The sequence below is a fragment of the Stigmatopora nigra genome, chromosome 14 (assembly GCF_051989575.1).
Source record: "Stigmatopora nigra isolate UIUO_SnigA chromosome 14, RoL_Snig_1.1, whole genome shotgun sequence".
NCBI lineage: Eukaryota > Metazoa > Chordata > Actinopteri > Syngnathiformes > Syngnathidae > Stigmatopora > Stigmatopora nigra.
The window spans coordinates 6,234,018-6,250,125 of record NC_135521.1 but is presented as its reverse complement, the minus strand read 5'-3'; the positions used below and the strand labels follow the sequence as shown (position 1 = coordinate 6,250,125).

Genomic DNA, 16,108 nt, shown 5'->3' with positions numbered 1-16,108 from the left:
TAGATATAGGCTACTTAATTTTCAGTTTCGAAATTTAACCAAAAATTACCCTGTTTACTCACTTGCCAGCATTTACATAACATTCACACACTCATTTATAATGTGTGTTTGTAAGGCTTTACCCAAGGGAGGGGGTGTAAACCTCTGGGAATATCCCAGGCTCTAAATTAGTGTGCCTCACTTCTCCTCACAACTGTGGCTGATGTAGGTCACAACCAAGAGAAGTCAATGCTATCTAGTAATTCGCACACCCAAAAATAAATGACTGTTCACAATTTTTTGGTGTGTGTAATGCTTGTAAGATGAGAAGCACAAATCTTTTCTATCAAAGTTCCAAAGCTCATCTTTTCCTTAATCCAAACTTTGTCCCTTTGTGGCAATTTACCAATTTTTGGGTTGGAGATTCAAATTAAATCTCCCAAGTCTTGGAGTTCTTAAGCTTTTTTTTTCTCATAGGAAGCAACATAGATACATTTTCTCTCACAACCTTTCAGCCTTAATATTATGCAAAACCGTAGAACTTTATCTCCTGCTCTTTCATACTCGGCGATGGATTGAGTCTGTGGGCACGTGCGGTTATGAATGCAGAACAGGTGTTCAACGAAACCCTTACTCAGCTTCAGGAGGTTAGCGATGCAGTAGCCAGATCACTATTCAACCGATGCTGACGAGCCTTGTCAGTCGAGACAAAAGCAGCACAAAACAACCACCGCAGGAAGTCACATGGCCACCAAAGTTTTGAAAAAAAATGTCAGAGGTGAACGGCGACCCCCACTCCAAAAAGAAAGACAACAGACTTAAGCAGCTTAAGCGCTGCTCAACTACGTTGGAATGCAGATGTCTGCATAGGGGGGCCTATTATTTAAGATCTTTTCATCATTCTGAAAAGGGGGGAAATGGCTCTAAAACACATGAATAATGAATGCCATTTCTATCAATGTATGTATAATTAATCACATCTTTTCCAGTCGGACGTCTATGGAGCCTCTAGGCCTGAGTGACATGGAGACAAGTCTGGAATATTGTCTGTGTCTGATGGTTAAAAAAAATACAAGCAGGCATCATAGGCACTTTCCCGACGCTGGTAGTATGGATAGGATTAGTTTGATTTGCTTACAAATAGCTCAAGTGAGCCGAAAAATGCTTGTTATTGGGTAGAAAGGAATTTTGATCAGTGGTCAAATGGCAGAGTGCATTACTGGACTGTGTAGAGCAGTTATTTTTGTCGGAAAGAGAATATGATAAGGCGTTATGGTATGGTCTACTAAACGAGGAATAACATAGGTAGATTTCAAAGGTGTGAAGCAGTTATTTTTGCACTACAGACACAACAGAGTCTCTCATCAAGTTTTGTTTGGCAGAGACCGAGGAATAAATGTCGACTCTGGAACCCGGATGAAAAATGGCTTACTCCTTCAGCGTTGTTTTGTCCATTTTACAAGATTCACGATTGATTGTCTTTTAAAACAAAAGTGGGGGAGTATTTGTTAAACTTTGCCCAGGAAAGCTAAATGACAGAGACGGAAAAGCAAGCAGGAAGTTGCAGTGTGTTCACACCTTTGTGTTTTTCTGCGAGGCCATTATTGGGTTTGCCGAGACAATGCACGACATGACCGTGCTATCAATGACAAACTGCTGATTATTGTATTTTTTTTGGAGGGGGAGAGCGCAGGGTTGATGTCAATTCTTCTTCCAGCCAAAGAAAAAGGAATACCTTTTAACACGTTCACTCAGCCACAATAATTCACTTTGGTAACGTGATTGATTCCCAGACAGGGATGGTGGCTTTGGACTAAATTAACGGGTGATGGAGTGAAACGATGCAGAGAAGCAGGCAGGTTGTTTGTCACATGTGTACCCCTCTGTCACAATTGATCGAATATAATTTGAGCGTGCGGGGGAACCCGTTGATATTAAATGGGAATAACTCTCCGTATTCATCAGGGCCGACTCCCCGCGGCAAGCAGAAATAGAAAATGTAATCTCATCCGCAACTGTGGCTGTGCCCTAAAGCTCTCATCCACGCTTTTCCACCACTGATCCTCCCCGAGGGGGCCCTGGCCTCTCTCAAGGAAGAGGAGAATCTATAATCCAGCAGATGGCGGAGGATCTTTGAGAAAGTCTGTTATCGGGAAGAAGGTGGAATCGTTGTCGGTGTCTGGGGCGGACGGGGCAAGGGTTGTAGGGGTTTTTTGGTAGCTCAGCGGTGTTGGAGAAAACACAATATAAACATTCTTTACCCACTCGGAGGGTTCTTTGTCTTTTACGTCGCCACATTGGGGCTCGGTGGCTCGGCGGGGGGCGGACCTACAGGTGATCCGGTCGTCTCTATGAAAGCACGTTCCTGCCAAGTCGGGGGATTTGTGAGCAAGAAAAGCCCAACAAGGGAAAGTAAGTGTCTGCGTGTGCAGAAATGAGCATTACGAGTCAATGTTAAGCTCTGTTAAAATTGCCGGGGGAATACAAACGGAGTCGTCTGCTTACTCGCAAAGGCATACACGGAACTAAAAACAGATCTCAGTTTAGTTTTATTAGGGAAAAAAATCAGGCTTTTTCAATGAAAATAGTGCAGTGACTCAGTGCTTGTCAAAGCATTTAGCATTTCCACTCATTCCATACTTACAGTGAAAGCTCATTTATAATAATCATTTGTAATATATTCGATAAAGCACATACAAATCGAAAGACATGTACGTACGGTTCATTTTCCAAGACTTTTGCCGAATAGTGTTTTTGTATTTATTTTTGTCCTAGAACGGAGACGTGGAATATTCTGTTAATGCGGAGCAAACGGTGGACTGATTTCTTCTCTCAAAACAATTGATTCTTCCTATTTTTAACAACCTCCCATTTGCATTTGCAATATTGTTCCGTGTCAATGAATTATACAAGAGGTCTGCCAGTTCTTGATGTTTTTTTTTTGCTCTTTTCTGCTCATGCAGCAATTACAGAGTATTCCATAATTTTAATTGTCTTATTGTTTCTTTTCATGATTTACACTCAGTAAATATTAACCTATTCCAGCTGTAAGGCTTACAAGTACAATGTTAATCTTCCAGATGTTATGGTTACAAAATCGAAAGCCATCACAAATGGTTATTTATGCTCTTTTATTACTGCTTCCAAATTCCTCAGGCTTCATGAATAATTAATAAACCAAAAATAATAGCGTTGGCTTCGCCTGTATTACAATATATATATATTTTTTAACAAATCCATTGTAACATGGACTACCTCTAATTTCAATGTTATATTTGTTTGGTTAACGGCGAGAACATTTCTTCTGAAAAATAATTATCAGCAGCATCCCAGCGTATCCTCGTATCGCCATTTTAATTTTTAATTGTCATGTAAAAGGAAATACAAAAGAAAAGACCCTACCTATAAATTGAACAGATTGACTGTGACACCTCTTATGCTGATTAATTTTTTTTAAAGCACCTTATTAGTGCCTATTGCTCCATCTGTTTATTTTAGCCTCGAATGAAGCATTACAGTTTATCACTAGCGTCTCGGTAACACCCAGAGGGAGGCAGCTGTGACATTGTTCTTTATCTTTTTTAGTTTGTGCTATCTCCTTGCAAAATCTGCTGAGCTACCCGGGTGTTTACTGGCGTAAGAATTGTCCGGGCTCACCTCCCAATGCCACCCACAGAACCCATACTCTGATTTGACTGTGTCCAGTGCTGTGAGGAAAGCAAATCAAATCTTAAAAAGGATATTGTTTTAGCTCTAGATGGCAAAAAAAGGCAAATCTATTCTCCCAGTGACCCTTTTTTTAATTGAAGAGAAAGATGCAGAGGCTTAAAAAAAAGGCCGACTAGGGGGGAATGATGCTACTGTGTCCCGCAGGTCAGCTCTCGCCCATTTCCTCCCATCTGGAAGCCTCTCCCTCGACTACCCCTCTACTTGTCGTGACACAGCGATCAGTCACATTCCTCCCTGCAGTCCTCCAGATGAAATGGAGCAATAATTATGGGAATAGAGTGGCTCTGGCCGCCAAACCGGGGCCGCTCGGATCACAACAACACATTGTCCAACCTGATTAAGGAGCCATTTGCGGCCTCCTCCTCAGCCGCTCTGGGCTGCAACTTGACCCCTCCCAGCAAGACATATCGATACGCCCTCCAATTTGAGGTCGCTCACCAACGTGGGAGGAGGCATTGTGTTTCGGAGTGAGACTCATCAAAGCCGCTCCTCGGAAAAAAAAAAACCTCTGGTCATATCCTGTCCAACCTTATGATTCAATCTGTGATGTTGCAAATTCACAAGAAGCCGCTTGTTTACTGTTAACACATGGATGACATTATTCTGCATGCATATAATTTAATTTTGAGGAATTATTTGTTGACGTTGGGTCCCATTGCAAATATCCATGAGAGGTGCTTGAACTGCTCTTTAAAATAATATTTTATAAGTTTGCCATGCTTTATGTATTTTTTTTTTGTTAACTGATATGATTTTGTTGATAAAAATTGCGAGTCAAAGTTAAGCCGCGTTAACTCTACAATATTTTTGATGGGTATTTTATATTCAGTTGGTTAAAATGTCAATTTTTTCCTCAAATGAAATTTAAAAAAATAATAATATTTGAGTGAGAAGTGCCAAAGTAAGGCATTATTTAGTTTGTGCGACCTTTGAGCCATAATTTCTTCAAAAATGTTATTCGGAGTTCCACTGCAAAATTCCTAATAAACTTTAACAAACGACGATGGTTTTCGATGTTAGATGAAATTTGTTGGAATGTCCGGCTACATCACAAACTATTTAAAAGGGTTACGTGTGTATTTTTAAGACATTTCTGCTGGGCTCGATATATACTTTTCTAAATTCCCCAATCGTGAAATTTCATCTTAAAATTGTCATTAAGGGTTTATCAGAGTTACAGCGAATCTTAATTGAAGTATACTGTATATATTTTAGTATGATGTTTTGAATATTCGGTTCTGCCTTCAAAAAATGTTTAATAGTGGAATCGAAACATTCCTCAATGAATATTGAAACCTTGCAATATGTAAGTATTACATCAATTTATTGTATTAATATGTATTGTTTAAAGAGAAAAAGAACGGGTTGAAACGATACAATATTTATCAAAAATAGATTTTTTTTCTTCGAGGAAGGATCTTCTACAAAGTGGAGTTATAGTTTAATTAGATAGCAAATGCAGGGTATGAATAATACATAAGCATGGCAAACACAGCAATTCAAAGCAGGTTATTTTCTGCTTAAAAAATATTTGGAGGTGTTGTCATTGGGTTTGAGTGACTTTATTGACCCATCACACGGTGGATTTTTATTTATGCATTTCCTTTTTTTTTGCTTTTCTTATTTCTTAGTATTCACACAATAGCCCTGTAACGGAAGTCAAAGGGTCGACCCGCAGTTCTATCACAAACTCCTATCTCCACATAAGAATTTGAAATGAAGCTTCTACTTTTGTACTGCAGAAAAAAAACTTGTTCTCGCCATACTTTGCAGAAATGGTCAAATCTTAGCTTTTTACCCAGGCTTGTTTTGGGAATCGTGCACTTTTTCTATGTTGGATTGATACAGTGAAAGGGGAAAAATGGCTTCATAGATCCCCAAGAAATATAAACATTGCATGGACTTTTTTCTATGTTGGATTGATACAGTGAAAAGGGAGAAAGGGTTCATAGATCCTCAAGAAATATAAACAGTGGGCAAAATAGGAGTGCGTGATGTCTTTGAACCCAATGCTGTAATGTGGGTCAGAGATCTATCGCATGCATATTCAGAAAGAGTCTTTTCATCTCCAATTGCAGCGTTCAGATTCCCCCCGGTATGCTCTTAATTTCATCTCCTTCTCTGGCTGTTATTTAGTTATTTATTTCAGCTTTTTCCACATTAATGGGTAATCTCCTCAAATGCGCTCAAAGTGAGCTGTTACGAGAAAGGGAGGGAGGAAACATTTTAGGCCGGGAGAGGGAACATTTCTTCTTACACTTATATTAGTATCGGAGAATTTTAGTCTCTAAACATGTCGTTATAAAGATGGCGGCTCGACCACCAAGTGGAATGTTCAGAGTGGCTTGATGAAGCTTGTGTTCAGAATGTTGGTATGTTTTCATCTATGGTTCTTACGTTTCAATGCAGAAATGGTCTCCTTTTTCTAATTTAAAATTCCTACTGAAAACCAATTAACGCTGTTCTTGTTCAAGTGTATTACTCCTGCTAAAAATACCTCCCTTTGTGCCCCCCTCCCCACTTTCTCCCCCCAACACCAATTCCTACTCAACCCCCTCCTCAACCCATCCTCACTGTGTACTACAGACGGAGAATTATTCAATTGACTCCAGTTACGTGAACAGCAGAGCTCACCTCATTAAAAGGTATGTTTAGCATTATTTTACCTCCAAGTTGCTTCATAACATTGCTATCTGTAATTGTTTTATCTAATGAGAGCACAAGAATGCTTGCATCGGTTTGTATGAGTTTGTTTCAGAGTGAAGAATAATAGGGTTTGGATAATTCAAAACAAATAAAACAATTAACAAACAAAAAGAAAAAAAAATCATTCAATTAAGAATTAAGATGGTGAAAACGACGGAAATATAATAATCCACATAATTAGCATATGATAGTATATAGTAATTGACCAACACATGATGACTGTGTCATCCAGAGTTCTGCTTTAAAATAATCAATATGTCAAACTTGAAAATCTTACTGCAAAATTATTCAACAACAATGGAGAAGTTTAGAGCATTTCAAACAAATAAAAATCCCCCAAAGGTCAGAGGTGGAGATTAATTTGGGGCTGGAAATTAGATGTCTATCAGCCAACCGGCAATTACGGTATACTGGGTGTGGGATAGGACAGCTTTGGCATGCCTCCAAACTTCATAGCAACGGTAAAGAATGTTCTAAACCTAAGGAACAGGGACCTACTGTTCCTGGGTTGAAAATAGCACCGGACCAACGCTGAGAGGTAAAATCAAAGTGGCAGAGGAGGTGAGGGATTACTCGACCTGGCTGAGATGCTGGCTCCAAAATCCAGCATGGCAGCCGGAGACACAGCGGAGGGCTAGCTCTAAATCTTTTTTTCTTAGACTGTCCACTGAATTGGAGATGGTTGCCTTAGGAAAGGCTGAAAAGGCCGCAGGCTTGACAGAAGGCCTGCCATACTTTTGTGGGATTTATTTCAGTAGCCTTAAAACATGACTGACCAGAAGATCCGTCATCTCTTAGGGCAAAAGAAAAGCTTAGGAATGGGAATGTGCTTTGCCATCCTGAAGAAAAAAACAGTTCATCCTTGTAAGATTGACTTTGTTGCTATTACAAGGAGGTTGATCTGTTATGGAGAAAAAGTCCTTTGGTGGCAACAATGTCCTCCAAGTTGTGAACAAACTTGGGCCACCAAAAACATACCTGAATGAAATAAGGCTTTTTATACACCACGAAATGACAAGGAAAATTGGGAGAATGTCCTCATTAGGGGGCTCTGGAACTGAAGGATATATGGGATGTAAAGTGAAAGATTAGAGCAGAAATATGGATCCTGGATTTGGTTTTATTCCAGAAAAATCGTCCACTAGCAAAATAGGAGGACCTGCTCCTCCTGAGAATTTTGTCTTCATTTTCTACAATGAAAAAAGGCTGCTAAATTCCTATATGTATTTTTCCCTGGTTTACCTTCCTTCATAGTATGAGTATTTTTGAGGATGATGAATATAAACATTGGCTAGGGAGGAAAGTGCCTGCTGAAATAGGATTTGAAAGTGTAAATGCATCACATCTATTTTCTTTAGAGCGTGTCTGGTGAGAAGGAGCCTTTTCAAATTTGCCCGAGTTGCTGGGTATACCTCGAACTCGTCGCCAGTAAATGACAGCATGCAGCCATTCAGATTCTAATAATAAAAAAAGAAATAAAGAAAGCGTCTACTGCATTTCACCAGTCAAACATGAATAAATGTGGAAGGAAACCAGAGTTCCCAGAGAAACCTGCAGTCTTAGGACATATTTGGATACTGGAGAACTTTGAATTCTGCGGCACACACGCTACTTAAAAGTCCACCGGGTTTGTCGAAAATTAGGATATTGACGTGGGAATGGAGGGTCAGGAAGTTGGCAAGGGGGGGTCGAGATAACTCCCTCTGGCTTTGGAATAATTCTGTAAGAGCTCTCTTTTCATTCCACAATTGTCCTTTTGTTACCTGCAGCCTGCGACAATGTTGGCTCTCTTTTGTTTGTCCTTAGCGTCCCCCCCTTCCCTCAAGTCCCATTATGACAATTTCCTCTCCAAAGATTTCCTGCATTTATGTAAACAAAGAGCACTGAAGTGCATATTCTCACAAAAGAAGCCCCCATGAGCCCGGTGAGACCCCCCAGTCAGGGACAGGTGCAATTACAGTGATAACATCAGAGGGTCAGCATTAGCTGCCACTGCAGCCCCACAAAGGGGAATGTTTGGCCAGCTACCTTGGAATGTCCTTCATTTCGACTTTATACTTTCTCCTTCCTCCAAGAATATACGGGTGGATTTATTCCCCTGCTCTTTAGTGTTGTTTATAAATGGGAATTTGTTCCAGTGAGATGACACTCAAACGAGGGGAAATCACACTGTTACTGTGCAGCTGTTGATTGTTCCCCCCTCACCCACCCACCCATCCTCCTTTATTGACTGCAAGCCCCCAGCACAAGGCAGAGGCTCCGTTTGCATGCCTCTGGCGTTTCCGACATCTATCTTCCTTCCCGGAATTCCTGATTACTGCAGTATTTGTCTGATTGAAGTGAGCATCTCCCCATTTGTTCGCAATGACCTTGAAGGCGTCGCGTCCATCCAAAATGTCTATGTCCTCCCCCCCGGGGGAAATTCATACAACCTCTTTAGATCAGGATTATTTCAAGGGGAGATTCTTGCCAAGAAATAGTCCAAAGCCCTTTATGTTGGAATATAGAGAGGTGGCCTTGATGAAAAAAAAAAAGGTAGCTGAAGGTCACCGAGAAAAATGGCCTGACAGAGAAAAATATGGACACTGGCAAGGCGAACATGTGAGTGAAGGTGATGTGACAGTTAATCAACATCCTTCTCGCCCCCCTCTTGTGCAGTTCGTCGACATTCAAGGACCTGGAGGGGAACAGTCTAAAGGACAGCGGCCACGAAGAGAGTGACCAGACTGACAGCGAACACGATATCCAGCGAGGACACTATGTTGACACGGCTGTCAATGACATGCTCAACATGACTGTGCCTCCTAATGTTTGCCAACATCCAGATCAAGGTAAGGCCTTGTTTGTACCTTTACACACAAACAAACTAGCCAAAGCGGGTATTCCCTTTCAGTTCGATACATGCAATCTGCTTTTTTAGTGTGATTCATAACAATGTGACATCACAGCAGATGAATACAGAGCACAGTATGTTTCTCACATACTGTATTAGCTGTCTCAAGTAAAGACATGGCTCGTGGCCACATTAGACAGTTTGTTGTAACAATCCTGCAATATTGTTTATATGTAGTTGTCCCTAACATCCTGACTGGACATTTGTTGTATGGCACTGAGCCGAACAGAAACGGCTGTTGTCTATTCTCACTGGGGTGGGCTCCTCTGCTTTAGGTCATCCTAGGGGACAGACACGATAATGAAAGGTTCCATTTTGTATTCTTGTCACTAATATATCACTAATTAAGTCAGGAAGAAGCTGAGATAGTGGCATATTGTTCCTTTGAGTGTTCAATAATGTGTGTTAGTCATTTAAAAAAATGGTCATTTGATATTTTGTGACTATCGTTGGCCTTGCCGTGCTTTACGTGAACCTCCTGCTCAATAGATGTAAATGAACATTGCTATTGGACGTTACGGCAAAGAACCAATATTTATTTAGAGTACATACTCCAAGTTATTTTATCTCCTATCACAACTGAAAAGAGGGAGGCTGGATGCTATCCTACTGACGCAACCTCATATTGACAGCAGCTATGTTGAGTATAAAGACTGAATTCCCCATTAGCTGGCATGGTTGCAATTAGACTCACAAAGGTGTACTTTTACATATCCACAAGTCTTGATCCATTATTCAGAGGGATCATTTAGCCAGCGAGTTAAGGCGGATGTTTCATGTCTGACGGAGCGTTTAAAAAGATATCCCGTTGTCTGGTAGGAGTCAGCGGAAGGGATCGTGTTGGTGCTTAACGGCTGTCAGTCAAACTGTAGGAGGACGTAGGATGGAGTAAACGAGTGTACTATAGTACTCGGCAAAAGGTGTTGCCGTCCATCTGATAACTACTTAAGGTTCTTAGAAAAACGACATAAGTGTAGAAGCGTAAGCTTGCAGAAAACTTTTTAGGATGACCCACGTTTCCCTTTTTAAGCTCAGCAAAAAGGGTTTATTAATAGCTACTGTATGTCTTCCCTCAGTGATGTTATTTCAACCCCAACCATAATAAGCACCTCACTTTTCTTCTCCCCCTTGTTCACATACAAAATCAATTTTTAATGAGTGCGACAGAACAAAAATACGCTTTTATGTAAAGGAATAATAAGGCTATCTTAAAGTTGATGGAGCTGGGAGCAATATTGGCTAGTGGTGTTGTGTAAGTGGGGAATAATAACATTAGCGGACACACTTAATGACAGCCATGCAAATGGACTCTGCTGCCACCTCCCTGGCCAATTGCCCATATTTTGTAACAACTTGGCTGGGACACGCGCCGGATGTCAACGTTTCTCTCAGCAGCATCACATTCGATCAACAATGAACGATGAATGTAATCGTGGTGCATTACAACTCGCGAATCTACCCTGATGCGACGTAATTGTTGAAAACAATTAGAGATAATAGTGTAGGTTACAGTATTTTAACAGGCTTTCCATTTCTCGTTAGTGTTCAACAAACAAAGTAGTTTATCTTCAAAGTGCAGCAGTATTATAGATGATAGGATTATGAAACAGACCTAACAAGACTCTAAATATTCAGCCTCTTTTTTTGGAAGTCATGATATAACTTGGAAGTGGCGAGTGGGAATCGTCGCAAAGGCATATCAACTAACCACAAACTGCCAGAACAACAATTCTAGTCGTGGAAAACAAATGGCCGAGGATTTACTTCGTGTGCATTTATTTGTTAAAAAAAAAAAACAGATTGCGTGTAGCAGTTACTGCATGCTGGTTGAAGAAGAAAGGAGATCATAAGTAGACGTATTGTTCACTAAACACAGCTGGATGACTATTGGGAGACACTGGCACTGCACACCAGCCAACAAAAGACAACGGTTAGGATTTGTTCCCTCATTACGCACTTTTATTGTCATGTTTTATCGTGTTGGTGTGGCCCGAGAAACAAAGCTAGCAGGAAGGAGCTTGGGTTAAACTCCCGGGCTTTAACGGACTATGTAAATCTTTACCATTCCCAGTGCCATGCAAAAGGTGCTATTTGCCCAGAATACGAGTTACGTCAAGACAAAGGCCCTCCACGGCCCATAAACATGCAGGGGTTCTTTTATGAGGGAACCCCTTTGTGCTCATTCAATCCCCCACCACTTTCCATGACAATGGTGAAGCCATCTTTAGCCTTTACCTTTGTTTGTCACAAATGTTATACATTTTATGTGCAAAGAGCAGTTCTTATTTTATCCATACTTAAACTTTGGTTCATTTCTTTTATCCGCTTTTCCATAAGAAATTCTAATTATATTTTCTCTTGATCATTGAGTCTTAAGAGGAGCTCATTTCGGGCTGATGATATGGTTTGGTATATGTAGAAATCCCAAAATGTTAAAATCCTGAAATGGCATAACCTTTGAACAAGGGCTGTTTTACTAATTTATCCCCCCCCCCCCCCCCCCCGCTAAAATTGGATTTGCCTGAATGGAGCTTTAGCAGTGCAGAAAATTCCATGTCATGCTAGAAGCCAGTTAACATGTTAAATCTTTCTCCCCCCCCCCCTCACTTTGATTGTCAGCTCTTTTTCTTAATTCCTAGAGGATATGGATGAGACGCTGTTTTTTTAGAGATTAACGTCCATGTTTTGTCAAATTTCCAAGTGTGACAGGATGATTTTGCAGTTATTTCAAGTTTATTAAAGTAGGAGAATGGGGGTGAGGAGTGGAGAAATATTTTTTTTCTCCTCACCTTGGAAAACGGAGAATGTTCAATTAGATCGCGCCGGGAACGTTCCTCTTATTTTCGACATATTCCTCACCTCCGGAGAATTTCTCTCATCAATGTACTATCTCCCGTTGGGGTTTTTGCCTGAAGCTTGGAACCCAAGAATGGAAGTCCCCTCTGTGGGCTTCAGATTTTTCTCTATATTCCCATCTTCCATCAGCAGGATCCACTGGGTCCCACTGCCCCTAATTGAATCTAGCGTCTACTTCCTACTCTCATTGAAAATGTCATTTTCTGTCTTCTCTTAAACTTTGTGCCACTCGAGCAATTCTATCCCTGTTGAATTTGAAGTGGTGGTGGTGGTGGTGGTAAAAAAAATAAAAAAAGGCATATGTTTCTACTGCAAAACTTGCCCTAAATTCAACACGGGAACATTTCTAGTTTGCAGTTCTGTGATCTCCTATAGAAAATGCTGACAGGTGTCAGAATATAGGAGGCGGCATGGCTCTGCTGACAGCAAGGGAGGGAGAGGAAGATGAGGAGGAGGAGGAGCAGGAAGTGTGAGAAAGACAGAGATGGAGAGACGAGCGTAGTGTAAAGTAAGCAGTCTGGTGAGGGTGAAATGAAAAAAAACTAAACTGAGGAAACAATATTACTGACAGGTAAGAGTGATTTTTTCCCCTCCCATAGGGAATAAAAGTTCTACAACATTGAATCAAGCCTAGCAACAACAACAAATCTTGCATGATGATATTTTTACGATCACATCCATAATTCAAACTCCATACGGGGACCATCTATTTTGATTTGCTTAATCTAATGTTGGAGGTGAAATGCCCGACAGTGACAAAGAGCAGTGGGGTGGTGTAATACGAGTTAGGGAAGACCAAGTCCACCACAGAGCATGAGTTAAACTTGAAGGGGAATAAATTGGAATTTCAAGCTGTGTCCATCTGTGCTCCACTTTCCTTTTTTTCTCCATCGTTGGAAGAACCGATGAGGAATAATTAGTGGAATTAAGCTGAGCATACACTACATGAATCTAGAAGTGCCGATTTTTCCTTCCGCACTGCATGATGTCATTAGCATTTGGAGCTATTTAAAAAATTTAAAAAAATACCTAACTTGATTTGACTTTGGAATCCTCGCTAAGATAACCAAAAGGGCTTACACTTAAAAAATTCAAATTTCTCCACTTTTCTAAGTAAAACCGTGTAACAGAAAACAATAAGGTTCTGGGAAAAAATAAATAAAATGACCATCATTTTTTACCCAGTGGAAATAAAGCTGCCATTGCATTCTTTGTTTTTACACATCTAAATATGTTAAGCAAGAGTGCATGCTGCTTTCATGTTTAAATATAGCTGCAGTCTCTTGGTACTAGTGTTTGTTTGCTGTACTTGCATAAGTAAATCAACAAATTCTTCAAAAAAAGAAGAAGAAAAAAAAAAAGAAACCTCCACCGCCCTTCCTTCTCCTGTTCGTTCTTTGCTTAATTCCAAGCGGGAATAAGTCGAAGGATGTGAGAACAGATTAAAGAAAACTTGATGCGTTTTGATGATGCTTTAAGTTGTACAAGCATCTCTTGCTGCGGGACAAACTGATAATTTAGACTCTCTCGACCACGGAACGTTGTAACACGGTGAGAGCGTCACCTGATTTTGGCAAATCTCCTCTGAATACAGCCAGTGCGTTTTAATCAGCTCAAGAGGAAACTGTGCACTTGTCATGAATAGCGTATTGAACATATCAGAGTGAAATGGGAATAGTTCATTATTTCCTACGACTCACAATGAGTCTGATGTGTCTTATATGGGCCCTCTGCTGACAGCTCATTTTCCACACAATCCTGACATTCAGTTTGCTGTGAGAGTGAGAGAGAGAGAGAGAGAGAGAGAGAAAGAGAGAGAGGGAAAATAGGCTACCGGATCTCCATTGCTTATTCATGATGCCGTGGCATGCTAGGTGTATTAATAATATACACATAAAAAGAGTGAATCACACTTGTTTGTCAAACACCTCAACGAGGTTTGCCCCTGGTGAGCGGCAGGTGGCGAAACAAGGCTTGATCGGGGCTAGGGAGGTAAATTAAAACAGGCAAGGGGCTGAAATTTGATGGGCAGAAGCGGATCAGATCAGGAGCAGAATGTTAAAACGGGCCGTGCACAAACACTGCACAGAGTCAGATAGTCTATTTTCAAAGGTTAATCACATAGAAATGAGGAAATGGCGAAATACTACAAACTGTAGAACGAGAAATGCAGTATTTTTAAAGCCTTCTCACAACGTGACAAACTAAATGCCTTTTTTTTTTAAACCTCCACATGATCGAACTCATCCATTTTTGTATGTCCTAATGGAAATGTATTTGATATTTTCTCATTGCCCCCCCAGTAGAAAAGTAGCAATAAACAGCCCCAAGCATATCGGATCGATTCAAAATTGAGTGTACAGCTATCATATAAATCTAAAAATCATGCTGGGTATATTTTTCCACCTTCAAGAAAATTCAGAGATACCCCTTCCTCCCCTTCTGACGGAGTCCTCTGCACAGACGATTGCATTACTCCGGGTCATTGGTGGAGAGCAATGTTCACTGCCAGTGCACGGCAATTTACATGATCTGCATGATGCACCTTCAGCATAAGTAGTAGTTAAGATGGCGGGTTGTGCCCTACTATGCTTTATTTACTTGCTATCTGCACACACGCCGGTCATGAGCCGGTGTTAGCTCACCATTTGTTTATGTCACAGGACCGGGCTACAAAATACACCAGCCTAATCTGAAAATACAGTTAAACCATTTGACTCCTCTCTTCTATAAGGGACACTGTGGTTAATTCACGCACTATTTACAGTGACTCCAACATTAAATTGTTCTCCCAACTATGCTGTCCACAATCAAATGCCACATTAAAAATGATATGATCACTATGATAGAAATGTGACAACCTAGTCATGGTCCTCTAATTTCTATTTTGCTATTCGTCTCAAGTTCTTTTGACCCAACATGAAAATCACAGTACAAGTAGCACAGTACCATTTTATAAATCACACTACAGAAGCAGCCAAACTATCCTATAAATATGGTAATTCTAATTATTATAAATAAGTCCATCATGAAGCTGTACTATCTACAATGAAGGAGACAAAAACAAAATTAAAGGGTAAACTGTAATGAATAACACACCGAGGGTGTCTCCCATATTCGGATGGCAAATGATTTAAAAAAAACATTCAACATATTAGCGAGTCCTCATATGAAATGGATCCACAGCTCAAAATGGGGTGGGACTGCTAGTCTGGACTAGACTGCAACAAACACTTCCCCCAAGGACAGAAAAATAGCAGTTAGTTTCACTTTTGAGGTGGTGCTGAGCTGGAACCAGTCACAAAGGACTCCTGGCATTATTGTTCCTGGCAGAGTAAATAAGCTGATATGAAGACACACACCAACGATATACACATGGACCGAAGAAAAACCGCCAGTGGTAGGATGGCCGTCAGGAGACTGCCAAGCCGGGCTTGTATTACAGGGATCCCAGGATATGAGACACTGACTGGGCGGTCTCCGCTCCCTCTAGGCTGCTGGCCAGCGGCCCAGTCGGCTATAATCAGCTCCATTACCTGGAGCACTGACTCACTCTTAGGGGCGCTCATCGTGAAGTCATGAAGCAGAGATGAAGAAGGCGGTATTAGATATTAGCATGCCAGAAGCCCATCCACATGTACACTTAAACCCAGAGAAAGCAGGTGTTTTATCTCCTAAGAATTTAAATTAAACACTCTTTAAATCAGTGGGAATAATCAGGAGCGCCAAGTACATTGTAGCTCACACTTTTCTATCCGGAATACAAAGAGACGCTTATCAGTGCAGCTGGGCCGACGAGGGAAGGGTGAGAAGGAGGAAGCATTTTTAACCCCTCTTACTTCTTTTCCCTTTCCGTGGGAAAAACTATAGCTCTATCTCCATTAATCCATTTCAGCCTTTTCTATCTCATCTGTCCATTACATTGATACAACGTAGCTTGAGTGG

General features: G+C 40.8%; 2 protein-coding genes across 5 annotated transcripts in view; one reads left to right on the top strand and one right to left on the bottom strand.

Annotated features, from left to right (window-relative positions):
• LOC144207425 (uncharacterized) overlaps positions 1 to 16,108 on the bottom strand; it is a 186,604-nt gene that overhangs the window by 76,789 nt on the left and 93,707 nt on the right. The window lies entirely within an intron of this gene.
• The window catches only part of pcdh19 (protocadherin 19), a 49,623-nt gene that overhangs the window by 20,938 nt on the left and 12,577 nt on the right, over positions 1 to 16,108 (top strand). For all 4 annotated transcript variants that reach the window (XM_077732894.1, XM_077732895.1, XM_077732892.1 and 1 more), the window contains exons 3-4: positions 6,295 to 6,353; positions 9,073 to 9,245. In XM_077732894.1, the coding sequence (XP_077589020.1) occupies positions 6,295 to 6,353; positions 9,073 to 9,245 (232 nt within the window). The remainder of the gene's footprint in view (positions 1 to 6,294; positions 6,354 to 9,072; positions 9,246 to 16,108) is intronic.